The sequence below is a fragment of the Diadema setosum genome, chromosome 18 (assembly GCF_964275005.1).
Source record: "Diadema setosum chromosome 18, eeDiaSeto1, whole genome shotgun sequence".
NCBI classification, from domain to species: Eukaryota; Metazoa; Echinodermata; class Echinoidea; order Diadematoida; family Diadematidae; genus Diadema; species Diadema setosum.
Window position 1 is genome coordinate 11843731 of NC_092702.1, and position 27211 is coordinate 11870941.

At 41.7% G+C, this 27211-nt stretch overlaps 1 protein-coding gene across 1 annotated transcript in view; it reads right to left on the reverse strand.

Moving 5' to 3' along the window:
- The window catches only part of LOC140241585 (prominin-1-A-like), a 289128-nt gene that overhangs the window by 70673 nt on the left and 191244 nt on the right, over window positions 1-27211 (reverse strand). Inside the window, exons 20-22 of the mRNA XM_072321318.1 lie at window positions 25463-25543; window positions 6925-6993; window positions 5929-6018 (exon numbers count right to left, since the gene is read on the reverse strand). Coding sequence (XP_072177419.1) covers window positions 5929-6018; window positions 6925-6993; window positions 25463-25543 — 240 coding nt within the window. The remainder of the gene's footprint in view (window positions 1-5928; window positions 6019-6924; window positions 6994-25462; window positions 25544-27211) is intronic.

Below are 27211 nucleotides of genomic sequence, written 5' to 3' on the forward strand. Positions count from 1 at the left end.
TCTGATTAATATGTGCACATCATGCAAATCTGCACAAAGGGCCATCAATCCAAACTCTGCCGCCAGAGTTTCTAGGAAATTAATGTCATTATTTCTTGCCCTGACTATTTCTTGTTCATTCCATCTTCCTCCCGTCTTTATGCGGAGGTCACTGGCACCCCATCCGGCCCCACTTGCATCAGTGCGTATCTCATGTTGCGGTCCTTTCCGCTGTATTGGGGATGTAAATCCTTTCACATTAAGAATCCACCATCTTAAGTTCTGCTTAGCATTCTCTGATAAATTCATTGGACAGTCAAAATGACCTCTATTCCTCTTAAGAGCATTTATCTTATCCCTTTCTAGGGAGCGATAGTGGAGAGGGCCGTACTGAACAGCTGGGAATGTAGAAATGATTTTCCCAGTCACTCTGGCAACAAAGCGGACTGATGGCTTATTCTGCCCAAGTAGGTCTGAACATGCCTCAATTATTTCCTCCTCCTTACTTTCTGGGAGTGAAATGGTCATTGCATGGGAGTCCAAAGTAAACCCTAGGAACTGAATTACTTGGGTTGGTTGGAGTACTGATTTCTCAGGGTGAACAAGGAAACCAAGCTGAGAAAACAAGCTTGTAGTTGCTTGGACTGCTTTGTGAGTAAGCTCTGCATCTTTCCCTATTATGATGGTATCATCCAAGTACCCGACAACCACATGCCCTTCCTGCCGTAGGGAAGCAAAAACTGGTTTGAGGAGTTTAGTGAAAAGTCTAGGGGCTGTGCTCAGACCGTTTGGTAGGACCTTAAACTGATACAGCTGTCTTTGCCATACAAACTTCAGGTATTTCTTATGGCTAGGGTGAATTGGGACAGAATAATAGGCATCCTGGAGGTCAACTGAAGCAAGGAAACAATTAGACGAGATCAAATCCATGGCTAACGTGAATACCATCCATTTTGAAATGTTGGTAACTCATGTACTTATTAAGATCAGACAGATTTAGAATTATTCTGAGGCTGCCATTTTTCTTCGGCCTCGTGAAAATGTTTGACACAAATTCTCCACTTTCATGTGTACATGGTTCGATCACGTTCTTAGCCACAAGTTTTTGTATCTCTTCCTGAATGGCTTCTCTTTCTTTGTTGTCTTTCTGATATTCAAAGATAGGATAGGATCTCGATGGTGGTCCCAGTTCTGGGTCAAACTCAAGTTCATACCCTTTTTGTATGGCTGACAAAATGAATGGGTCAGCTGTTATTTTGCACCACTCATCATAAAATTGCTTCAGTCGACCTCCAACTTGAGAATTATGCGTAGGCCTAGACTGAGAATTTGGATAACTTACCTCTTCAAGGCAAGCTCCTCTTAGACTCTCCTTGGAGCCTGGCCTGTCCCTGGCCTCTGCTGTGAGGGGTGGGGCAGCGGTCTGCTCCTCGTGGCTGGAGGTGCTGCATGGCGTCTGTGCGTCTGCCCCTGAAAACGTGCCCCTAAAAAAGGCCGACTTGAAGTCCCTGACTGTGGCGTATCCCTGTGGGATGTCCAGCCTGCATCTTGATATCTGTTGCGCGAATATGGGTGAAAACCGCGACGCCCTTGGAATTCTCTGTTTTGTCCCCGCATGACACCTGCGGTGGCCTTTTGTTGTTCTTGCAGGTCTTTAACTTGTTTGGGCAAGTCATCTCCAAACAGAAATTTCCCAATTGGTGTTGAGGGTTTGCACAAATGCGTGAATCGCAAATTCATGTCAGGGCGGATGAGGTGTTTTCTGATGCAGCTCAGTTCAAACGTAGCATTGCTGAGAAGAGCAAGAGCATCTTGCTGCTGTTCTGAAATATCTTTGGAATCAATTGTGCGCATGAAGGCAACAAGGCCTCTGAAGAGAGAGTGCTGAACCCGCTGGAGTTTCAAGTCTCTGCTTTTTGTGCCCGATTTTAAGTTCTCCCAAATAGGAGGATTAACTCTCGGTACATCAAGCAGGCTGCAGTTGTTTGGCGAGGGATATTTCTTGGCTGTCTCTTCCAGGGAGATTTCTTCCAATTGGTGAGTAAGCATATATGTTACTGAATGTGCTACATTATCATCCACAGCCTCCCCAATCTCATTTGGGCGTGCAAATTTTGCGGCGAGAGAGGGCACGCTACTAGCATCCGGATCCATCTCCTGTTCCCCTGTGGGGAAAGAAAAAGTAGAACTACTTCCCTCTTCATTGTACTGATCATAATCACTGTCATGCTCTCTTTCATAGTCATATGCACCTCCTTGATAGGCAGAGCAGTGGGCATCGTGGCCCGCAGAGGCTGACTGACGTGAGCTTGAAGCCGATCTGCCGCTAGGCGAGGGAGTACGTTTGTCAGACGGGAGATGGTCAATCACTTTTGCTAGCAAACCTTCCAGGTTCTGAAGTCTTTTCTCCATACTAGAAATGTCCGAAGAACCCGCTGTAGCGGTAGAAATGCTCTTCCCTTTGCCAGATTTCTCTTTCCCTTTACTTCCACCCGCTTTTGCAGTGGGCACTAACGAATGCGTCGTTCTCGGTTTGCTCTTCGTGCTGTCCGTGCCCGCACCTGGCTTTGCCGGCGTCTGGGCCGAAGTTCTGGGGGCAGAGCGCGGCTGTGCCGGCCTCACCTCCGCTGCGGTATTCGCGTCCATGCGAGCTGATCAGTCCGAAAATCTGACGAGAATTTCCCTCTAAACAGTAGGGAAGAAATCAATCAGCTTCGCAACTTAACTACTGACATCCAACAAAAAGCGCAGTAGCTCAAAGTAACGTTGATGTCGAGTAAAAACGGCGATTGAAAAAGATTTAGAAATCTGATCGGCGAGAAGAAACTAGAAACGGCGCCATATTGCGAGCGAATTGTCAGTGCATGCGCGAGTGGGATCTCATATTATGCCGTACGGAGAATTACGAATTAAAATACTTAATTTGACTGTCATACATTAGTACACCAATGTCTGTCCACCTGTTACATACGTTCACATGAAATTTTCATCTTCAATTTGGAAAAATAAAAAAAATATATAAGTGACTCATTTAAAGAAAAAAATATTCAGGAATCACTTAAAGCCATTGTATTTCATTTAGAATGTAAAGCACTGTGGATATGTCCGAAACACCAAATGTAACGTTGGTGGGTCCCATTACCTTGGATATGCCCAATTCTATTTGTTTCTCGGTATCTAATTGGATTTTTGTTTTTATACCTTGTGTCAGAGGGGATCGTTATGATAATTCTTTCCTGTTCCAGACTTATGAAACTCCACCAAAATGCAATTGCTCTGAAAATTCTGATAAATACTCTGCAATAAACACTAATTTGCTCCGTCGACATAGCTCTATTTGAATTTGCGGACATTTGCTACTCCCTAGTTATATCGAGGCTTGCTGGCTTTCTGAAGTTGCATGGCGGTGACCAATAAAAACAAAACAGAAGAATAAAGCCGCCCCAAAACTCTCTCTTTTTGATTAATGCCCATAATATACATCTGCGTGCCTATTTTGTGTTTGCTCATTAGTTTGTTTGAATTAAAATTAATGTTCGTTTTTCGTATATCTTTTGGTATGATTATCATGGCACTATCTATCATATTTCCTGTCACTTTATCCTTTCCATTAAGTGTCGAAGTAAATTTGCTCTGAAGAGTGTTTCGTATATTCAGTAACATTAACTCACCCGTTTTGCAGAATTATTAGTGTTAAGAAGGATGTTTTGCTATCTCTCGTTGCGCTCTTAATTTTGGTGAATACACTGTATGAAGATATCTCGCTATTGGCGTGTTGGTACTTGGGAGTTGTTTGCTGAGGTGTCTATGTCAAAATGATATCAAAATGTTGGTGATGATAGTGGCTCTGATTATTTGGAGTAGTACAGAATATTCGATTACGAATATAGTAATCATGATTTTAACAAAGGGTGACAGATACGATTTTGCCATTGATAGTGTCCTTTGAAATGCCGGGTTTTGTTTTTTCACTCTTTCCCCCTAAATATTCCCCAAAGTGTTTATTGCATAGTTGAATAACAACTCTATGAACATGAAGAATACAACAGCTCGCATGTGTGGAATGGGGATGCCCTTGCATTTGATTGTGTGACAGTGGGTGAATTGTTATTATCCCCAAAATAGCAAAAATTTGGAGAGGGAGGTGCTCCGCTGATACTGAAAATTAAACTTTGCTCACTATAAGTTTGATATCTTGTCTGATCTCCTCCAAATTTGATGTCGTTTTCTGAAACTTACGCATATACGTTGTATAAGATATGTTTAATTTGTGTTAAAGTATTTTGGTTACCATGGCAACAAATAAACATAAGCAAGTTCTGTTTCACATTTTGACCCGTTCTTAGTTTCTTGTTACTTATTATTTTATGTATTCACAACATAAAATAATAAAATTTCATACTTTTAAAGGAAGTATTCAATAAGCCAGTTCGGAGTTCCACTTTGCGCATGAGCAGAAACAAGGTCATTCGGACCACTATGCATGTTGGTTTTTAAATTCACTCGGATAAGCATCTGTGATGTAATGATTATTCATGTAATCCTTATAAATGCCGCTTGCCAGCACATCCACCTGACAGCAAAAGTGGTATTTGGCAATATCAATAGAAAGAGGTTGTTAATACATTCAACGCAAAATAATGAAATGGATGCTTTCCCATGTGCTACCTGACGGATCATTCTGGTCATCTGGTGTATACAAGTTCATTCTTTGTTTGAACAGGATCAACGAATTCCATAAATTGTTACATAAAGCTTATGCATTATGTCGCTCTCAAAACGAATGAAGTGCCCCTAACCGACTGAGGAAAAAGAAAGGTCATTCGGACCAATGTGCCCATGAGCTAACTCCGAACTGGCTTATTATGTCTGAAATAGCTACAAGCGCCCTCTTGTGTTTTGTCTTGATTTTTTTTTTCTGTGGTAAACACCATTTTCTTAAGATTTGGACCTGTAAATGCTCCGAAAAGGTCAAAATGAAGTTCAAATGTGTCTTAATATGTCTAGATAGAAATCAACAGCAAAAAACTAGTTGCATTTTCGCCTTAACTGTCCGATATATGTCTTAAAATTGGTTAATTGAATATTATTCAATGGGATTCTCTTTGTTTTCTTTGTATTTTGACAAATTGCTCCCTCTTTGTGGTTTCCAAGAAAAGTTTTGATGGTGCCGTTTTGTAGAGTATGTCTTGATTTACATTTGTGCCACACTTCAGAGCAATTGATAGAAAAATATTGAAATTATAGAGGGAGCGGATTGTGCCCTCCATGGTTTACCGAGCTTAAAAAAGGTATTTGGAGTTATGAGGGTTAATGGCTGATACTGAGACTAAGCTACTTCTCTGGAATTGCTATCATAGCAAAATATCATCTACAGATACATACCATTTCAAAATGCATAAGCAGAATTTGTCCCTTTAAGTGGTACCAATATCGTAAAAATCTGGTCTTGGCCCATGGACTAAATACCTTGGAATAATAATGTGAACTACATGTATTCTGGTTATATTGTGCAATTGATGTATGCTGCCCTCACCCAGCAGATCAGCGCAACCAACATAGCAGCACACATGTAGCACATGATGAAAATGGTACATTAAAGGAGTAAGAAAACAAGGAACAGATTGAAACAACCAGTCATTTGTAAATGCAAGTTTTATAGTGAGAGTCTCAGTCCATTGGACCCTTGTCCATGTGTCCCCTTAATCAGTACCACTGAGGTAATTTTCTTGCATCCTCTGCCCCTCTAGAATAGTTCCTGCCAAGTCTGGTTTAACTCTGACCTATGTAAATATGACATTGCAAAAGTACATAGTGTGCAGAGAACAAAGTTTAACAAATGATGAATAACCCATACTGGAGAGTGGAAAAGAAGAAATTACAATACCTCACACCTAGTATACCTTCACTAAGGCTAAAGTGAGCTAAAAATAAAATCATTGACATTACCAGGGAGTCTGATGCATAGTCACAGAAAACCACATCGAGAGAGGAGTAGACGTTAGCAAGGGGTCTGCAATGACCTAAATCTGTTGTCAACTGTGCATGAAGACAATGAAAAAGTCCAGTAACACATGTCATAGATCAAACTTTATGATATATATAGAAATATTATCATTTCCATTTCTCTAGTGTTATAACACACTGTCAGCTGATAGATGCATTCTATTTCAACAGGCAAAACATGCACATGATTTCAACAATAATGTGACAGTTGGGTGTAAATTCATCTGCAACAATGACACTATTAAAATGTTCAATGCAATTTTTCAAGGAACACATACATTTAGAGACATACACCAAAATTCACTATGTTTGTAGCTAAGTGCAAAAATTAGAGAAGGGAGGCAAATCTAATGTCAAAAGCATGGAACCTGAACAGCTCAGTTCCCTGTATACAGAACAAATGAGCACTTCAATCTACAGTTTATAACCAAAAATTTGCTGAATATCACCATCAAAAGTACATATCTTGAAAAGTCATATCTTTAAACATTTATTGGTACATTATTTTTGAGCTTCCCTCCCATTAGGATGTGCCTTTGGATGACTGAATGATACACTAGGGAGACACACAGACAAAAACATTAGGAAAGAATAAGGATTACACACACAAAAAAAATATGAAAATGATGAAGAAAAAAAAAAGGAAAAGGACAGGAAAAAGAAGGAAAGAAAGAAAGGAATGGAGACACAAAGGTGACACAAAAAGGGATATTGTACATTGGTCATACATTTGCCATTCAGAAAATACATAAAAACTGTCAGTAAATACATTACCAGCTCAGAAATCAGACATGGAAACAGCACTTTAGATTTTCCTCGAGTACATACAGCTTGCCTTGAATATTCAAGATTGAATATAATCCATCAGTAGTATGCTTATTATTAATGCTGCATATTGCACTACAATGTGATGCAGTATGTACAAGGTACAAAGCTTACCTCATATATGATGTAGTCAGCTGTCTGCTCCAAAAAGCTAGTGAGGGTATCTCTGAATACATCAATCTCCTGCAAGAAAAAAAACCAAAACTCTCAGGTTTATAATTCACATGAGGAGTTTAATTTCTTGCACTCTTCCATACACATTTACCAAATTAGAACAGCTATTGCTTTGCTGAATGGTTTACAAAGTCTGAATAAAAAGCTTATTCATGAACAGGGGAAAAAAAACCCACCAGAAAACAAAAAGTATAATACGGATGTACTTCTCTTTGTCTGGACTGCCATTCGCAAAGCTGACTTTGGCATAGGACACTTGGTCATGGGGTTGTCCAGCTACAACTTTCTATGACTTCATATCTCTTGTGGTACCAAGTCATTTCCAAACTACCAAACGGTTTCTGACAGATTTAAGATTAGCACAAAAAAGTTTGCAAATTTGAAAACTTTCTGGTTTGTTTGATATTTGAGGCTGCCAGTGTAGATAACTGTGCAATGCCCTATTTTAAAGGTAAAACATACTGCAGTTCCCATACACCAGCAGAAACTGTCTATATTTGCTCGATATTGACACATATGGAAAAGAAACGTGTGAAATAATGCTCTGTGACAAGTTGGGTAACGACAAAATGGTAAGTATTTAGCAAACTACAAATGACGTTGCTCTGGCGACGGATATGTTTCCATATGTTTCCCTGCAGGATCATTGTGCAGTAATGCACTTATATACCAAGTCATTTCTAAGATCCGATGGACCAGATGGTATTTCGGTCTGTCTCATCAAAGAATTCGCTTCTGAACTGAGTTGCCCCTTGACTAGGATTCTCAATAGGCGCGGTCAGACTGGCAAAAGATCGAGAAGTTTAAGATCGCGATCTTTAAGATCTCAAAGTTTTGCCAGTGTGACCGCAAACTTCCTGCGAAACTTCCCGCGAAACTTCTCGATCTGTTTGTGGGCGGTGCCTCCGAAGCGCGAGGTCATTGTCATGTGCAGATGCGCATTGTTACGTTACAATCACTAGCCATCGGACGGCGCACTCTTGCTTGGGTGCGTACCAATGGCCGAAACTTCGCGATCTTAAACTTCTCGATCTTTTGCCAGTCTGACCGCGCCTATTGGTTCTTTTAGCAGCAGCGCTGTTTCTTGATGGCTGGAAGAGAGCAATCATCATCCCCGTACCAAAAACATCACCAGCAACAATTGACGACACGAAACCACTCTCTCTCAGCGACCACTATGCCAATCTGGCAGAAGGCTTCATTGTAAAGTGGACCTTAGAGGACATGAAACCATCCCTTGACTGGCATCAGTTTGATAATCAGCGAGGCATGTCAACATCTCATTTTCTGGAAAGTCTCCTTCATACAGTAAGTGCTTCCTCAAATGCTGACAAACCTAAGTCTTCATAGACATATGATAGTCCTCACAGACTTCACAAAAGCATTTGATCACATTAATCATGGTATCACAATACAAAAACTGCTTGCGATGAATGTTCATCTATGTGTGGTGGAATTGATTGCCAATTTTCTATGTGACCTGTAGCAGCGTGCCGACACTTTGAAAGTGCCATTCACTAACTCTACATGCTACGGCTACTGAAAAGGTTCACACTCCCACTGTGTGACCTATCAGTTATATATACGTGCTATCACCAAGTCAAAATCCAAGCAAAAGCAAGCCCCCAAAGTCCATTTGGGTACGCAGCATACGTATGTCCTATGACAAGGCCCTCTTCCTTGCGAACCTGCCTACTCAAGCTCATGCACGGTTGTACTGTTTTGTCCCCCAACTTTGCCTTGAAACTTTCTGCCCTATCTCTGATCCTCGCCATCTACTCCCCCTTGTTATCCTGGCACATATATGGACAACTAGACACACTCAGGCTATCCCCCAACTAAGATTCCGAACAAATAGACTCAGAGATTGCAGTAACATATTTTGTTGCCCTCATCAACCAGTCATAAATACGTTTTTGTCTGCTTGTCAACCAACTTTGATATATGTCATATCAGGGATCTCTTTTGTCATCTTTGTTGATACTGATTATGGATTTGTTTTTATCAATATTCCATTTAAGTATACACTCAATAAATGTAATGAATTGGTGAATAATTTTTAACCATATTAATTTGTGTTAATGATCACAGAATGATATTTTTTAGAATATATATACATTTTTTCCATATACAGTAGCCATGTTAAAAGTGTATACACTGTATACTAGTATGTATATACATGTGAAAGCAAGTTAATCAGAAGAATCAGTAGTGATTCTCTTATCTACAAGATACAACTGGCCGCCTGTCTCTCGAAAGTATGCTATTCTTCCGGCTACGCCGAGAAACCCGAGAGCATATAAGCACAGAGAAATCAAAACAAAAACAGTCACTTAACGCGCGCACCCTCTGTGCCCCCGCCGCGCATGCAGGCGGCGTGCGGGAGACCGCCATTGAATCATCCTCAGGAGTAGAGCAGAAGAGGGCCGACAGGAGCGACAGCCCGGTGCAGAGCGAGGCAAGGGGACGGCGGGTGGGTGCCTGAGACAGGCGGCCAGTTGTATCTCGTAGATAAGAAAATCGCTACTGATTCTTCTGATCTACATTCAATACAACTGGCCGCCCGTCTCTCAAAAGTATGCTAGACTGGCACAGATGTGGGTGGCCAGCTGTCGGTGGCCAGCTGTCGAGGCCCGGAGGGAGGGTGTTTTAGATTTTGGGAGTGGCCTTGAAAGCTCCGCGTTGGAAGGAGCTTTCGGAGGCGGGGATGTCCTTCAAGTAGAAGGAGGTAGACATGTTGGAGGAAGACCAGTACGCAGCAGTCTGGATCTCCTCCAAGGAGACACCATCAAAGAGAGCCCAAGAGGCGCTAATGCCTTGTGTGTCACGGGCGTCGAGTTCGAGATAATGGCTGCCGGGCCTGCAGCCTTGATTGCCGCCACGATCCATGCCGAGATCGAATCCCTGTAAGTGGGCGTGAAGGGCTCCTTGATAATGAACAGTTGCTGACCCTGCTGTATCACTTTAGTGCGTGCGATGTACCATTTCAACGCATGGACAGTACACCACACTTTGTCATCGGGGACCGAGGACAGGTCAGCGAGCAGGCGGAGCACGATCTCAAGAGGGCCCGAGGTGGCCGTTTGATTCTTGGCAAGAAAGTCGGCACGGGGGATGAGACGTACGGCGTTCCCATCTAATATGACCGGGCGTGGTAGAAAGGGCATGGATCATAGAGCGTCTCTGCCCTGAGGCAATGGCCATCAGGAACAGAGTTTTGATTGTGAGGTCTCTGAGACAGGTCTCACCGAGGGGCTGGAAGGGCTTTTTGGAAAGGGCTTCGAAGACCTTCAGCAAGCTCCACGATGTGAGGAGCCTGGGAGGGCTGTTGGAGGAAAAAGGCCTTGGAAAGGCGCGTCAGAGTGGGGGAATTGGAGACGGACAACCCGTCATCGAATCCGGAGTGGATGGCCACTATGGCTGACCTGTAACCTCTGATCATGGCTAACGCTAGTCACTTATCAAAGAGGTGGATAAGAAAGGCTGCGATCTTGTCTAATGGGACGGAGCGGGGCTGGGTTCCGCGCTCCTACACGAAAGGCGAGGTGAAAGGTGAGAGGGAGGCAGCGATACTCCACAATCGAAGCAGGTCGCGAGTGTGTGGGAAGACCAGGATGGGTTTGATCAGGGGGTCGCCGTGCGGGGTGTAGTGCCGCAGAAGGTGAAACTGCAGGGGACGCATGCACAGCCTGCAGTCGGGGAGTATGTCTACGAGGCTGGCTAGGAAGCCGAGAAAGTGGAGCCAGAGTTTGGCTGGGGTGTTGTTTCTGGCGCTGAGCGAAAGAGCGGTATTTACAATGGTGTCACTATGCTGCTGGGTCGGACGGTCCAAACCCCGCGGGATATCGATCACCGCGCCAAGGAATGTGGGATGTTGCATGGGAGTAAGTTCTGATTTCTCCCAGTTCACTAGCTAGCCGAGACGCTGTACGACCTTGAGTAGGAACCGCAGCTGTTGGTTGAGAAGCTTTGGCTAGCAACCAATCGTCAAAATAACAATACACGTGAAGGCTGTGTTGACAAAGGAAGCCTACTACAGGGGAAGCGAGGCATGTGAAAGCTGCGGGAAGGACTTGAGCCCAAATGGGAGGGCCTTGTAGCGGTAGGTCTTGCCCCCCGAGACAAAGCCGAGCAGGTCTCGTGACTGAGGGGCGATCGGCACATGTAGGTACGCGTCCTTGAGGTCGATCAATACCGTCTAATCTCCCAGGCGGAGAAGGGGCAGGATCGAAGCAAGGGTTTCCATCTCGAAGGATGGAGCGAGCACAAAAAAATGGATCCATTTGAGATTGAGGATCATGCAAAATTCGCCTGCTTGGGGACGAGGAAGATGGGGGAGAGGGAGAGGCGTGGGTGATCTGATACCTCCTCCACTGCCATGAGCAGGGATGCAGTCTCCCTGGTGAGGGCCTGGCGTTCTGCCGGCTTCGGGGGGGGGGGGGGGGGGGGGGGGGGGGAGGGGGGGGAGGGGAGATGGGGGGCCCCTTCATGAAGTTCGTGTGTAAGGTCCATGGAGTAACCTCTCCGTACAACCGACCACACGAAGGGGTCCTCCGTGATAGCACGCCAGGTGGGAGCGAAGGCTAGCAAGTGGGCGCCGACGCGTTTTGCCTGTCACAGTGCTCGGGCCTGACTCTCAAAAGCTGCCGTGCTGCTTCGTGGCGGGGTGGGACAAGCCGCACCTGCTGACCCATGGTTGCGTTGAGTTGGTTGGTTGGTTGGTTGGGTCTGCCCTCGGAGCCGGGGCAGGAGCTACCGGCGGGGCGAGGGCGAGGGCGCCCGGACGGGGCTGGGCGCGGGAGGCGCCACGACCGCATTGACGGACGGCGATCACCGAGCGCTAAGACGTTGGGCACCAGCTGTTCCAGCGTGAAATAGCGCTTGTAATCAGCCAGATAGAAGAGGAGGGGCACAGACCAGTAGGACCCCCGTGGAACTGATCTTTTGTAGCCAGATGGTTGTATTCCTGGCAGAAATCCGCCACGAGAGGAATACCGGTGGCTGGGGACGGGGGCATGCAGAATAGTAGGGAGGCAGATTGGTCCTGTTCAATTAAGGCTGCGTCTGCTGTATCGAATTCTCCCTGATACCGGAGGAGCGCCTCTGCTTCCTCTCCAAGGAGGCGGAGGCGGCGTGAGAGTTCCAGGCCGGGCGGGGGGTCGGCAACCGAGAGCGGATGGTCATCACAATAGGACCCGTTGGAGTCCGCCGATGCAACAGGGTAGAGTGAGCGAGAAAAGCTGGGGTAGCGGTAACACACTCCTAAGGTCCGGAGCAGGAGTGATTGTGCGTGAGGTAGGAGCGAGCGCGCCCGAGTTAGCTGATGGTGCCACGGAAGAGGGCGGTCGGCGGCACTCTGGAAGGGCGCTTTTTATCGGTGTGACTGTAGGGAAGAAGGACGGGAAGGAAGACGTGATACCACCCTGTAAGGGAAGGTGAGTCACAAGCAAGGATTTACGTAATATGTACACACATATATAGTGTACGCCAGAGGCGTGAGACCCGTTGTACTAGTTAGGGAGTACAGGAGCGGTTCAATCCCATAACACTACGACAATAAAATCACACGAGGTACAGTATGTCATAACTTTACTAGCTTACACTCTTTAGGTAAGTAACTGCTTAACCTATCGGAGGGCGGGGGGAAGCCCACCCCCTGGGCCGGCGGCAGGTCGGGGTTGGAAGTCCCGGTTACGGGAGAGGAAATTCGCGGGGCCCGACAACTAAGTTAAAGGCTCCGAGAGCGAGGAAAAAATTTTTAAACCCCAAGGCTATGGAAAAGCAAGGAGTAGCGTAGAATATGACCAAGTGGCGTGCCATACAGCTGAGTGGATAAGTACCAAGTCCCGTCCACACTGTACTGAAGTACGGAGTTAATAGTGAAATACTAATAAGGCGGCAGGAAATTAAAAACTTTGCCGGGAGGACTGAGCATGGTCTAATTGACTTTTTAGTAGTAAACACTCGTATCCTAAGGTGTCCTGCCTGGTGGAGAAACCAGGGCGGAGGCCGTGGTTTCTCTGTACCGTAAGAGAAATTTACTGCCAAAGTTTTCTACTAGCAGGTAAATAACAAGTTTGCAAAATAACACTAGGTTATTTTAGGCTACCAAGAGAAAGAGGGTGGATCTGACCTTAGTGTCTTCCCTGCCTACGCAGTCGGAGGAAACTTGGCTGAACACACGTGATAGAAACTTTGCAAACGGGAGCGTCTGACGCGGACGTCTTGACTCTGCGGGTCGCGAGCAGTAAAAGAGGACGTTTCAATGGTGATTTCCCGCGGTAAGTGACTGTTTTTGTTTTGGTTTCTCTGTGCTTATATGCTCTCAGGTTTCTTGGCGTAGCCGGAAGAATAGCATACTTTTCAGAGACAGGCGGCCAGTTGTATTAAATGTAGATATGTGTATATATATGCACTGAAGCATATTCATACACGTTATGGCTCTGTGCATATGCTTTGTTACTGTATAAGCTGTAAGCTATTTTTGCATATTGAAACGGGTGGTTCTATGATCCATCAAACCAAGTTTTGGTGACAAAAACAGAAATGAGGGAGCAAATGAAGACGAAAATATTCTATGTGAATTTCTTCTCTCATAACATGGGTAAAGAAATATTAAAGGAAAAAAATACGAAGCCCTGAGACCCCTGGATTCCAACGGGTGCCTAATACTTATAAAACCTAATGACTATGATCTCCCCCTTCCCAAATGATAACAATAATAATAATAATGATAATAATAATAATACAGTCAACCTCGCGTAAGTCGACATAATCGGGACTGAGAAAAACACGTCGACTTACGCGAAAGTCGACTTATGCGTAAGTTGACATTTTGTCGACTTAAAAATGAAAACTAATTTCCCCTATACAGAGTAAGATCACGATGTGGATCGCTACCCAAATCGTACTCTTTTTGCCGCCAAAACATACCTGCTGACATTAGCAACAATTATGTTTAGTTCATGCATAAATCTCGTGCAGATTAGTAACGACATCGCACAATTTCTATGATTTCAATGACTATGATCTCCCCCTTCCCAAATGATAACAATAATAATAATAATGATAATAATAATAATACAGTCAACCTCGCGTAAGTCGACATAATCGGGACTGAGAAAAACATGTCGACTTACGCGTAAGTTGACATTTTGTCGACTTAAAAATGAAAACTAATTTCCCCTATACAGAGTAAGATCACGATGTGGATCGCTACCCGAATCGTACTCTTTTTGCCGCCAAAACATACCTGCTGACATTAGCAACAATTATGTTTAGTTCATGCATAAATCTTGTGCAGATTAGTAACGACAATGCACAATTTCCAAATCTCTAGAGAGATTTTTAGAGAGCGGGATAAGAAACCTGGGCCCGTTTCTAGACACTGTACATTTTGAATTTGATTTGAAAAATCAAATGCATATTCCCCAAATTGCATGCAACTTTGTGATTTAAATTTAAGCGCATTGCTGCGAAGATATGCCTGTGAATTCGTATGATTCTGTCGAGATGATTTTTCACTGCCGACTGAGTTGAAATAGGATGTGTGATTTTCCTTCCCTAAGTCACCATATGTTTTGCTTAACCCTAACTTACCTGGGGGGGGGGGGGGGCATAATGCCCCCCCCTCGATGAATTCCGCGACCATCCCGGCGCGCAAATTTTTTTGACCGCGCCGTTCGCTGACTTTTTACTTTCAAGTCTCGCGCAACTTTTGAGACCAAATTTGTCGCGCCCAGGCATACTGTTCCGAAGCCACGCCCCTTCAAAAAACTTTCGTCAATCCCAAAATTGCTAAAAAAATGTGATTTTGTGTACAAAGTCAATACAAATTGTGTTTTTTCATTTAATTCATATAAAGATTCATATTTTTAATTCTAATGGCTGAAATCAATTTATTTTAGTATAATTATGCTTCAAAAAATGTGTGTGACAAATTCTGCTGAAAAAACAACAAAAACAAAAGTTCGAAAAAACAAAGAAATACACAAAGAATTGATAAAACAATAAAAAACATAAGAAATTAATTTTTTGATACCGAAATTTTTTTTACACACAAATGTTTGGAATGTCACTAGAAATATTTACACCAAAAATCAGCATTCCATAAGCTTTTATAAACCAATTACAGACGAAAATGAGTTTTTTTTTGCATATATTTGCATAATTAATTGATTTAAAATAGAAAATGCAAATTTTTTGAAAATTTAACATAACAGTCTTGTAGATTACATCCGGCTTTATCTTCATGCAAAATTTTGCGGCGATCGCACGATCAACAGCCGAGATCTGAAGGGGGGCCATAATGCCCCCCCCCCCCCGGAATTCAAGCTCGCTAAATAGCCCAGGTAAGTTAGGGTTAAATTTCTCTTGCAATACTCTGAAAATAAATTGTTCTCGCGCTCCAATTCGCAACATTACCACTCTGTACAGCGCGGGCCAGTCTGATTATAAAAAGAAAAAGAAAAGTTTGTTAATCCGAAAATGACATCTTTAGGATTACTAACCTTCGTAAAAACAAATCTCTTTCCATCGTCGGACTAATTTAACTTTGGACTGAGATTTAAACTTCAGCGAACATAGCGAACTGTAACAATAATTTGCTACTATTTTTTTTCATTGACATTTCGTGAAACAGCGTGCGTTTCGGTAGTTTGAATGTGTAAATGTTGCGATGTCTTTCCCCTGCTAGTGCAGACTAAGTTCGGTTATGGCGAAAGTTCCGTTACGAAATAAAAAATAATGCAAGTCTTTTCAACAATAACACACTTCCGTATAGATTCTTAGGCGTTTAAACGCAGTTTCTGGTTTCCTACAAAACCGCAAGTCTTTTCTGCAACGCTCTTGCATTTTAAATACAGCGTTGCTTGTGATTTGACGGACTTGCATTTGATTTTTAGAATTGCGTTTAAACGCAATTGAGTTTAAGTTTCTTACAATTTTCTAGTTTCGGATGATTATCAAACGCAAGTCTTTTCAGCGTTCCGTGTGATTTGATGGGCTTGCATTTGATTTTCGGGTTGCGTTTTATTTTTAATTTTGCGTACGAAATAAAAAAAATAATGCAAGTCTTTTCAACAATAACGCACTTCCGTAGATGTTTAGAGATGCGTTTAAAAGCAGTTTCTTATAGTTTTGTACAAAAACTGTATGAAGTCTTCTCTGCAACGCTCTTGCGTTTAAATACAGCATTGCGTGTGATTTGATGGACTTGCATTTGTTGCGTTTAAACGCAATGGAGTAAACGCAATGGAGTTTTAAAAAAAGTTCCCTACAATTTTCTAGTTTCGTATGATTATCAAACGCAAGTCTTTTCAGCGTTCCGTGTGATTTGAGGAACTTGCAGTTGATTTTCGGGGTTGCGTTAAATTTTTTATCTTGCGTATGAAATAAAAAAATGATGCAAGTCTTTTCAACAATAACGCAGTTCTGTAGATGTTTAGTGCGTTTAAATGTAGTTTCTTATAGTTTCGTACAAAAACTGCAAGTCTTCTCTGCAACGCTCTTGCGTTTGAATACAGCGTTGTTTGTGATTTGATGGACTTCATTGTGATTTTTAGAGTTGTGTTTAAACGCAATTGATTTTCAGGTTCATACAACTATTTTCTAGTTTCATATGACTATCAAAAGCAAGCCTTTTCAGCAACGCACTTAGCGTTTATGTCCAAAGTTGCTCGTGATTTGATACACCTGCATTTGATTTTTAGTTGCATTTAATTACATGTAGTTGCATTTTAATCAATTTTCTAAAAACGGACCCAGGTTTCTAATACCACTTCGGAATAATTAACATTAGCATATTCTGATAAACGGAAACACCTATTTCATGTTCTGATATAGCCCGACCAGACGCTGTTAGTTCGCTGTTACCCTACAGCGACTGGGCTGTGCATAGTTAGTTCTGATAATGATTCTCTACTAGGACCTTATAAGTATACAAAATTTGTGCATTTTGAGAATAATGAGAAAGAGAAAAGGGGGAAAGTGAACTGCTTTGGGTACTAATACATCAGTGTATACCTAAATGAGTGTATGCCCTTTCTATTCTGACGTACAAGACAATGGACGCATGGCGCGAACGTTACCGCGCCATCAGTAGCGAATTACCGAGTAGAAATGCTGCGAATTGGAGCGAGAAAACATTTCTTTTTCAGAGAATGGCGACAAGATTTTGAGCGAAAAAATTATGTCAACTTAGACGAGGGAAATACACGTATTTCAGCTCAGTTGGCACTCAAAAATCAGGTCGACTTACGCGAGTTGTCGACTTATAAATGTCGACTAAGACGGAGAAATTTTCAAGGAATAACAAAGGCAAAAATCGGGACTTTTTTATTGTGTCGACTTAAGCGAGTTGTCGACTAAAGCGAGGTTTACTGTAGTAATAATAATAATACAGTCAACCTCGCTTACCTCGATGTCGGATTAGCCGAATATCACTTACCTCGGGGGTAAAATGAAAGTCCCAATTGTTCCTATGGAGTTTCTGTGTATTCAAACTTGCGTAGCTCGAAAAAACTAACTCGAAGTTCTGTTACCTCGAAGGGAAATCTAATGTCCCGATCTTAATCAACTTATTGTTTTTCCCAGCATGTTGCTTGAATCGAAATTGCAAACATCACTCAGCATTTCCGATTAAGCGCGTGCGGACAGCGAAGACATGTCACAAATCTTTTCACACTCGATTGTAAATATTCTGAGACCAGAACGATCGTGCACCCAAATACCCGGTACACAGCTGACAAGAAAAATCCCCAACACCTACCTACACACGTACACGATATGCACATAGCACCCATGCCAATGGAGTGCTTACGATAGCACTACGCTCTGCCCCATCATCTTCTTACCTTTAACCACTGTGTTCTGATTTGCGATCGTGATAGTCATGCCATGCGTGTAGATTTCTTAACCGTCGTGGCACACCTGCTTAGGTGTTGACAGTTATATCTTTGGCATTAATCACGGTCCACTGTCCAAACATCAATCTCCTGCGTAGTGCTTTTTAAACTTTTTTCCTTTCACGAAGTTTGTTTCATTAATTCTCCCCCGAGAACGCAAGCACTGAATACTTTTTTTTTTAAGTAATGCGATTATGAAAATAGTGTGGTATATGATCTGGAAGTATAGGCCTAGCATAATAAAGAATAGTATAGATATGATTTAACAACAGTTTATTCTGATAAATTTAGACGTTACGGAATGATACGCTGTATGATATTCAGACAAAAAAAAAAAAAATCATTTACTTTTCCCCTGTTTTGACTTGAATCTTATTTGAGTTTTCGTTAATTTATTTTTTTTTTCTTTTCTAGCACAATCGTATAGGCCCCCTAAGATTGTTTCTCTTTTTTATGTGAACAATCCTCTTCGGTAAATGTTTATGATTACAGTAACAGCACTGTACTCAGAAGCCGTAGCCCAAATCTGATCTTGCAATATTACTCACTACTGTTTTTTGGCAACCAAGTAGCCCATCCTTCGTGTGCTGCACTTATTCAGGGCTTGACACTAACGGTGGCTTGGGGCCACCAAAAACGCACGTCGGGCCAGCAAAAAAGTTGGCTGTTTGTCTTTTCTTTTGGAGATGAACAGTGGTAACAACTGGCTCCGTAAGATGCTGAAATAAATGTCAGATGTTTGCTTTTAATTTTGGAAATGAATAACAGTGATATTCGACTCCGTATGATACTAAAATAAATGTCGGATGTTTGCTTATACTTTTGGAAATGAATAACGGTAAATAGCAATAACATTCAGCTCCGGAAGATGCTAAAGTAAATGTCGGGTGATCCCTTTGACGTTCGAAAATGGATAACAATGCTATTCAACTCCATACTATGAATAAATAAGTGTCGGATTTGCTTGTAACATTCGGCTGCGGAAGATGCTAAAATAAATGTCAGATGATTGCTTTTACGTTTGGAAGTGAATAGCAGTAATATTCTGCTCCATATGATGCTAAAATAAATCTCAGATATTTGCTATTACATTTCAAAATGAATAACAGTAACACTCAGCTGCGTTAGATGGTAAAATAAATGTCTGATGTCTGCCTTGACGTTAAAAAATGAAAAACAGTAACATTCGGCTCTGTACGATGCTAAAATAATTGTCAGATGATTCATTTCACTTTTGGAAGTGGACAGCAGTAACATTCGGCTCCGTATGATAGTAAAATAAATGTCGGATGTTTGCTTTTAAATTTGGAAATGAATAACGGTAATATTCTACTACATACGATGCTAAAATAAATAATAGATTGTTGCTTTTACATTTGGAAATGATTAACGGTATCAATCAGCTGACTGTGAGTGCTGCTGGTAGACACATGGAAGACCGGTGCCTAGCGGTGCGACATTGCCGTCGCTCCCTGTAGCTCGAGATGTTCTTGGTGAGCTACATGTACACCCATAGTTGTGAGAAATATTAATATTTGCAAAGCTAAGAATGTGATTCTTGTGATTCTTGAGTAACTGTGTACTTGGTAAATTTAGTTTGTGTTTCGACAGGTTTCTCCACATGACGTGTACGAGTATTATGCAAATGCATACACAGTATTCTGTAGACACACCACGGTCATCCACACGCAATGTACATTCAGCACGCATGTTCTGCAACCCCGTCTTGCACTCGATTACGTACCAGTATTTTCTTTTTGTTTTTATGGTGATAGGTGATATAATTGTCCACCAGAAAACAGTGCTGAAAGAAGAACTTCGATTTTCATTCAATTCATTCACATTAAAGTCGATTCAATTCCAATTGACAAGCATGCAAACAATCGGTAGGCACTATAACAGATATCATGTTGAACAGCGATAAACATCGGATAAGTCACAGAAAATTTGACGTATGCGGACCTCGAAGTTCGCGTACGTCAAACCATTTTCTTCAGTCCCGACTAATTCAAGGTATGCGAGGTTGACTGTAATAACAATAGTGATGTACAGTCTGAAGCAGATAAATGGATGGTTCTATGATATATCAAAACCAAGTTTTGGTGATAAAAACAAAAAGGAGGGAGCAAATGAAGATGACAATATTCTATTTTTCTGTCATAACATGGGAAAAGAAATATGAATTAAAAAAAATACAGGGCCCTGAGACCAGCCGTGGATTCCCACGGGTGCCTGCATGGAGGCAAGAGCAGGGGGTAATTAATATCAAAATCATAGTGTCAAGGTTATCTCCCTGTTTCGACAACAAGAATCTGTGGACAGAACTTTCGGGGAATCTCATGGGCATTTTTAGTAATTTTTCCCCGAATGTTTGTTTTTGTTTTTTGTCCTGCAGGGGTGGAAATCTGTGTGTTTGTGTATATATGTGTGTGTGGGGGGTGGGTGAGGGACAACAAGACAACCGTTGGACTTCAACGGGTGCAGATAACCCCTCGAAACTCAAGTTCTATAATAAAAGCAAGTGGCGGGAAGATCCCAACGCAGTCACATGCGGACACATCAATGAGGGCGCAACACCTAGTCTTCCTCAGACTTCGAAAGACAACCAAGAAGAAGAAGAAGAAGATTATGAGAGAAACTGAATAAGATGTCAAAATTAAAATACGATGAGGTCATTTGAATCTGTGTTTACTCAAAGAGACCTCACCACCCGATGACCTTCTTCCAAAAGCCTCACTATATCCAGATATGCCAGATGTTGTGATCGCTACACCAGGCGTCCAAAAAACTTCTTGACAAGCTGAAGGTCCACAAGGCACCAGGACCTGATGGGATAACCCCAAGAATACTTCAAAAGCTGGCTCCAGTTATTGCCCCGATACTGGCCTGCATCTATGAGAAGTCCTACAAGACTGGGCTCATTCCAGAAATGTGGCGTCAGGCAAACATTGTCCCTGTCTTCAAGAAGGGCAGTGCATCTGACCCATCGAACTACAAACTGATTTTCCTCACCTGCGTATGCTGCAAGATACTGGAACACATTATTAACAGCAGCGTTATGCACCATGCTATAATCAATAACATCCTCTACCCGCTACAGTATGGCTTTAGAACAAGAATGTCTTGTGAAACACAACTCACTGGATTTCTGGGAGATTTTCAGAACAAAATGCAAGAGGGCAACCAAACAGATGTCATCGTACTGGACTTAAGTGAAGCCTTTGATAAGGTTGGCCACCAACGACTGACCTAGAAGCTTCATTTCTATGGTATCAAAAGATATACAGGCAGATAGATCGAAAACTTACTTCACAACCGTACTCAACGAGTTGTGCTAGAAGGCCAAACCTCATATGCAGGTTCCGTGAAATCAGGAGTGCCTCAAGGTTCAGTTATCGGGCCTTGCCTCTTCCTATTTTTCATCAATGACCTGCCTGAATCCCTCAATTCCAGTGTGCGACTCTTCCCTGATGAAACCTTTATCTACATAGACTGTCAAAACTGCCATCGACTCCAGAAAACTTCAGGCTGACCTTGATGCTCTAGCTGACTGGAGCAAGAAATGGCTGATGGAGTTCAATCCTGATAAGTGCAAAGTCCTTCGGGTCACCCATAAAAGACATCTAGAGGTCTTCCAGTACATCCTCTATGGCAAACCTCTCGAGGCTCTCCCAGAAGTGAAATACCTAGGAGTCACAATTTCTTCAGACCTCCGTTGGAACAGGCATGTTGACAACATCTGCAACAAAGCAAACAATACCCTTGCATTCCCTCGAAGAAACCTGAGGATCTCCTCCACTCCACTCAAGACCATGGCCTATCAATCTCTGGTGAGACTACAACTGGAATATGGAGCTCCTCTGTGGGACCCACATACAGAGAGGAAGATCCGGAAAATCGAAATGATCCAAAGGAGAGCTGCGAGATTTGTCCTCAACAGGTATCATAACACCTCATCTGTGACAGACATGATTCATGAACTCCAGTGGCACTCCCTACAGCAAAGGAGAGAAGTCCTGCATCTTGTCCTCTTCTTCAAAATACAGAACCTAGTAGAATTCAGCATTGCATCCTACATCACACCAGTCCACGCACTGTGCGAACTCACTGCCCCCTGACATCATATCAGCCCCATCAGTGGAAGCCTTCCAGCTTAAGCTGATGGCAAGAATGCAGTGTAGACTGCTAATCATTTTTACTTGCACCTTGAGATATTTTATACAACAGGACTTTCACACAAGCACAGCACGCACAGCATGAATCATGCCTGTAATAATCTTCAAGTATGAAGGACACAGGACTACTAGAAGAAGAAGTAAGCTAAAAATTTGAATTAACTCAACTCTAGCTAATCAAAATAGTATTTCAGTTGATTTTGCAATCAACAATTCCTGGGTACTGGTTTTTGAACGGCATGCACCTGTCAATCTGGTTGGGTGAAACATTCACGCAAAGCACGCATTCAACCTGACGCATCGCAACAAGCTGGAAGCACATGGCGTTCTGGCAAATAAAGTCACCTGGGCCTCAATACAGCACACGTTTCGCTCATCGCACTGTACAGTAATACCAAGAAAAAAAGTAGAAATGTCGCTATGGCAACTGGTATGCCTCCGCCATAATGCATGATTCTCCTAATAGGTCTATAGTTCATGTGGACAATGTGTGATTACATTTGCACAAAATTGGCAAAATATTAAATTGACACGTTTGTCACAAATGTGTTGAATGTTCACCTTCCTTGACCTAGGTTTGATTGGATGAATGAGAGAGCATGTATTTGGGGATTTTAGGACTTTTACTTGACATTGACCCCTTCATAAGTTTGTGCATTGAGTAATTTTCAAGGGAAGGAGAAAAAGTGCAATTTCTGTATTGAATAGTAAATTGTTACTATTTTCATCTGGCCTTTGACCCTAAAATTCATAAGAGAATCATTGTCAGGCAGAACATGCATAAATATGTACTAAGTTTCAAGATAACTTGAGCCACTTCCGAGATATGGAGGAAGAAGTAAAGTTCGGCACTTTCACTTGATCTTTGACCTTTTGACCTTTGAGGCAAACCCCCCCCCCCCCCCCAACTTCCCAGAGAATCTCTATTGGGTTAAACATGCATACACCAAGTTTAAAAAGAAAATAATCCTGCAGGCATTGCATAAATATGAGGGATAGAGTAAAATTTTGAAGTGTTACCCTTGACCTTACCTGACCTTTGACCCCATGAACCCCAAATTCCCTAGATAACTGCCAGTCAGTACATGCATACATACTAAGTTCCATGAAGATACCTTGAACCATTTCCAAGATATTGAGATAAAAGTGAAATTTCAACATTTTTACTTGACCTTTTGACCTCATGACCCCAAATTTTCACCAGAGAATTTCAATTGGGTAATATATGTATACACTAAGTTTCAAGAAAATATCTTCAGGCATTGCATAGATAAGGGGGAAATAGTGAAATTTTGAGCATTTGACCTTGACCTTTTGACCTTTGACCTTGAGCATGTACACCCAAAAGTTGATAGGCACAACTTCACCCCCTAATACACATACATTCCAAGTTTCATTAGGATACCTCAAATAGTTTTTTAGTTACACTGTCCACAAAATTCATTACGGACGGACGGAAGGACAGACAACCCGAAAACATAATGCCTCCGGCACCACTTCGTGGCAGAGGCATAAAAATGGGATGTTGGGCAGGTTTTCCTTGGAGGAAATAAAAAATGTGAGCATAAATTGCAGAGTTGGTTGAGCAACTGGTGGTGGAGCAAATGTCATATCTTCGAAGAAAATGTCGGTAGAGCAATTGTCGGTGCAGTTAAATGTCATTTCTTTGGAACAGTTGTCGGTGGAGCAAATGTATCTTTGGAGCAAATATTGGTGGAGCAATTGTTGGCGGAGCCAATGTCGGAGGAGCAAATTTTGGCAAAGCAAATGTCAGCGGAGCAAATGTTGGTGGAGCAAAAGTCAGAAGAACAAATGTTGGTGGAGCGATTGCTGGCGGAGCATTTTCAGAGCAATTGTTATTGGAGCATATATTGGTGAAGCATACAATGTACGTCGTGTGACTTGTCACCTTATTTCATACATCAATGACTTGCACATTTGCAGATTCTATAGTATGTCTTATTGAGGACTCTAATCAGTTCTCTACATTTCACGACCCTAAAAATCTCATTGACACAATGACTAAAAAAACTGAAATTTGTGCAGTCTTGGATGCATCCAAATAAATTATTACTCAACATAGTCCAAATTGAATGCATGGTTTTCAGCAAAAGTCTAAAACACTTCCTTATCAATGATATCAAAGAAACCAATTCGATCGTACAAAATTTTTTATCTACTTCTTATCTATAGTGACTTTTCTTGGAAATCCTATGGTAATCATCTAAGTTATACTCTTTCTAGAAGCACTGGTACCTCAGTTAGTTCAAACATGCTTTTTCTTGTCAAATTCTGACCAATGTTTATTCTACCTTGATTAATCTGTACCTTTATCATGGAATTCTTGTGTGTGTAAATGCTATCAGAAATCTCCTTGATGTACTTTTCCATATTTATATCACAAAAATGGTAAAAGAAATATTAACCATGGCAGATATTTGTATCATACCAACAATCTAATTCTTAAAAATCGAAATATCAAAAATAATTTGTTTAGCTATAATGGTGGCATATTCAAGTATCACTTTCTGCAAGATGTCTTTACGCATATGTTCAGAAAAACTAGAACTATCACTGAAGGTGATTAATACCCCGCTCCAGCAGCTCCTATGAAAAAGAATTGAACCAGGGTTTGTTGGGTACAAACACAAATGACATTTTGCACAAATACACCTGTAGATCTTTATACACACCAAATTCAACCTTAATAGCTTAAATGCTTCAGTTTGATACAAAAATGCACGGTTACCACGGCAACATTTTTTCTGATACTATTAAACACGATCACGGTGTCTTGCATATCTACACCTTTAGATCATACATACTAAATTTGACCTTAATTTTTTTATGAACTTGCAGTGTGAAGCCCTCACTCCAGCTGTGCGACAAAATGGATAAGCTGAAAAAAAATTGTTAATATGGAATCATTTCAAAATGTAACACCTTGAAACTTCAGCTAATGGTAGACAAAACCCTATAGTTTCCAATCAGCCAAAAATCAAAATGTCAAATTTCTACAGAACCTCAATCAATATCTGATTTTTCTCAGTTACATGTATGGTGCTAGCAACTTGTGGCTGCTTTCGATGTGATGGGTCACATATACACATTAAAAGGTGGTGTCAATTTAGTGAGGATGAACATTCATCCTTTAAATCTTCTATTTTGCACTGTTTCAGATTCATTCAAAGTACCAAAACTTGCAATTAACTTGACTGACACAAGTCATATAAAGACAATTTTACACCTATCATGGTTTGGGAAAGTTGCAAAATTATATTTGGTGTGGAAAAGTAACTCATTCATCCCTCCTCAAACTGAATGGGATTTTAAATCTGCATCTGCTCCGAACACTTAAGTTTAAGAAATCGTTAGTCCAGGAATATGAGAAAACCTTACCTTTTGGAGTATTGTCGGACCCTCTTCGCGCACAAACTTGTCTGCTTCACTAACAAGGAGCAACGTTTGATTTATCACACCCTGGACAAAGGTAAAAGTAAAAAATAAAAAAATTTGTTGCATTACCCACAGAAAAACAAGCATGTGTTTTACCTCTCTTGTAGTTAGATCATTAATCATGCCCTCATCGTTGTACATGCATATATGACATTTCCATGGAATGGCAAAACACTCAAAGGCCTGCAATGCTACGTTTACATCATGTTCCTGGTGGCCATGGCAGCCCTGTTTGCCTATCTGGGGGATTTTGGCCAATTTTTTCTCTTTATTCAAGTTTTGTTAGGTCTTGCTAAGATTTCTCACAGTCTGTTATAATATCCATGACAGGCTGTGAGGGGAAAAGGGCTCTTGAATCCCAGGAGGTAAAATGTGTACTACAGTTTGATCTAAGGTCTACCACCGATGCCAGTACTTTCTTTCATGGCCTTGACGTTCTGATGGGGGGGGGGGGGGGGGGGGCAATCACGGCCTGGCACTTTCACCCAGTCCATCTTCACACACTGTCTCATGCCCATCCTGTTTGGGTCCACAGTGTCCTGAAACATGATTGTCATTGCCACTGGAAACAAAATGTAAATGTAGCATTAGGAAACAAAGAATCTCATTCACAATCTGTCATTAGTTGGCCTCTAAGAGGGTAGTTGGACTTTTTCTGTGGCAATGCATTGATTTTGTAATTTTGTTCATATTTGATTTAGTATTTGGATATTTACGGGAGTGTGAATCATTGAAAAAGCTCTTGCAGGAAATGTCTACCAAACATGTCTACTGATATTACACTGTTTTGATATTCATGAATACGTGTATGTATTGTCCATACTGTGTGGGTCCTCCATGAACAACAGTGTTCAACTCATTGATGGAGCCACCCTGTGAAAACAAGACTAACAAATTAAATAAAAAACAAAATCAGAATTAACATGCAACAAAACAGCACAAAAAGAAAGTATTCAATGTTGCAAAAAATTGTATATTTTCCTCTCCTGACCAATAGTCCTTAATTGAATATCTTGGGTATGTTTCGTTTAAGGTTGCAGCCAATGGTGAGCTGACAGCAGAGATAACATAAAAATTATTATAAGTGGGAAATTATGGTTCATTCACAACACAAGAGGACAGATTCTTTATCATCAAGGATGGATCCTTAACTACAAGGATCAGTGGGCAGATAGTAGCTTCAGGGGACGAGCATGATAATGAACCCTCAAAAAGAAGAAGGTACAGCCCAGTTCTCTTTTTTCTTTAACCTAAATACATGACACATTTGCTCCAATGTTCCTTGAAGTCCCACCACTGTTTTGAAGTCACAAACTATTATACAGCTTTATATTTTCCTCAGTCATGTGAAAGGAATTTGAATAAAAACTTTGCTCACATTCCAATGGAGCAATATTGAACCAATGAATTCACATTTTTAATACAGCCTGACAAACTTTTTGACTGCAGCATGCAATCAAATTGGATGCTTCTGCATCTCTTGTAATTAGGTCATAGCTTGTGTATGTCACTTATCATTGCACATAGTTATGTCACTATATTTCACCATGGCCCTTCATTAATTAGATCTAAGTGAAGATCACTGATGCTGACGTTTTATACTTTCTTCAATATGGAATTGCAATAATGGGATTTTATGGACAGACAGGCAGACTAATGGAATGACAACCTGAAATCAAAATGCCTCTGCCA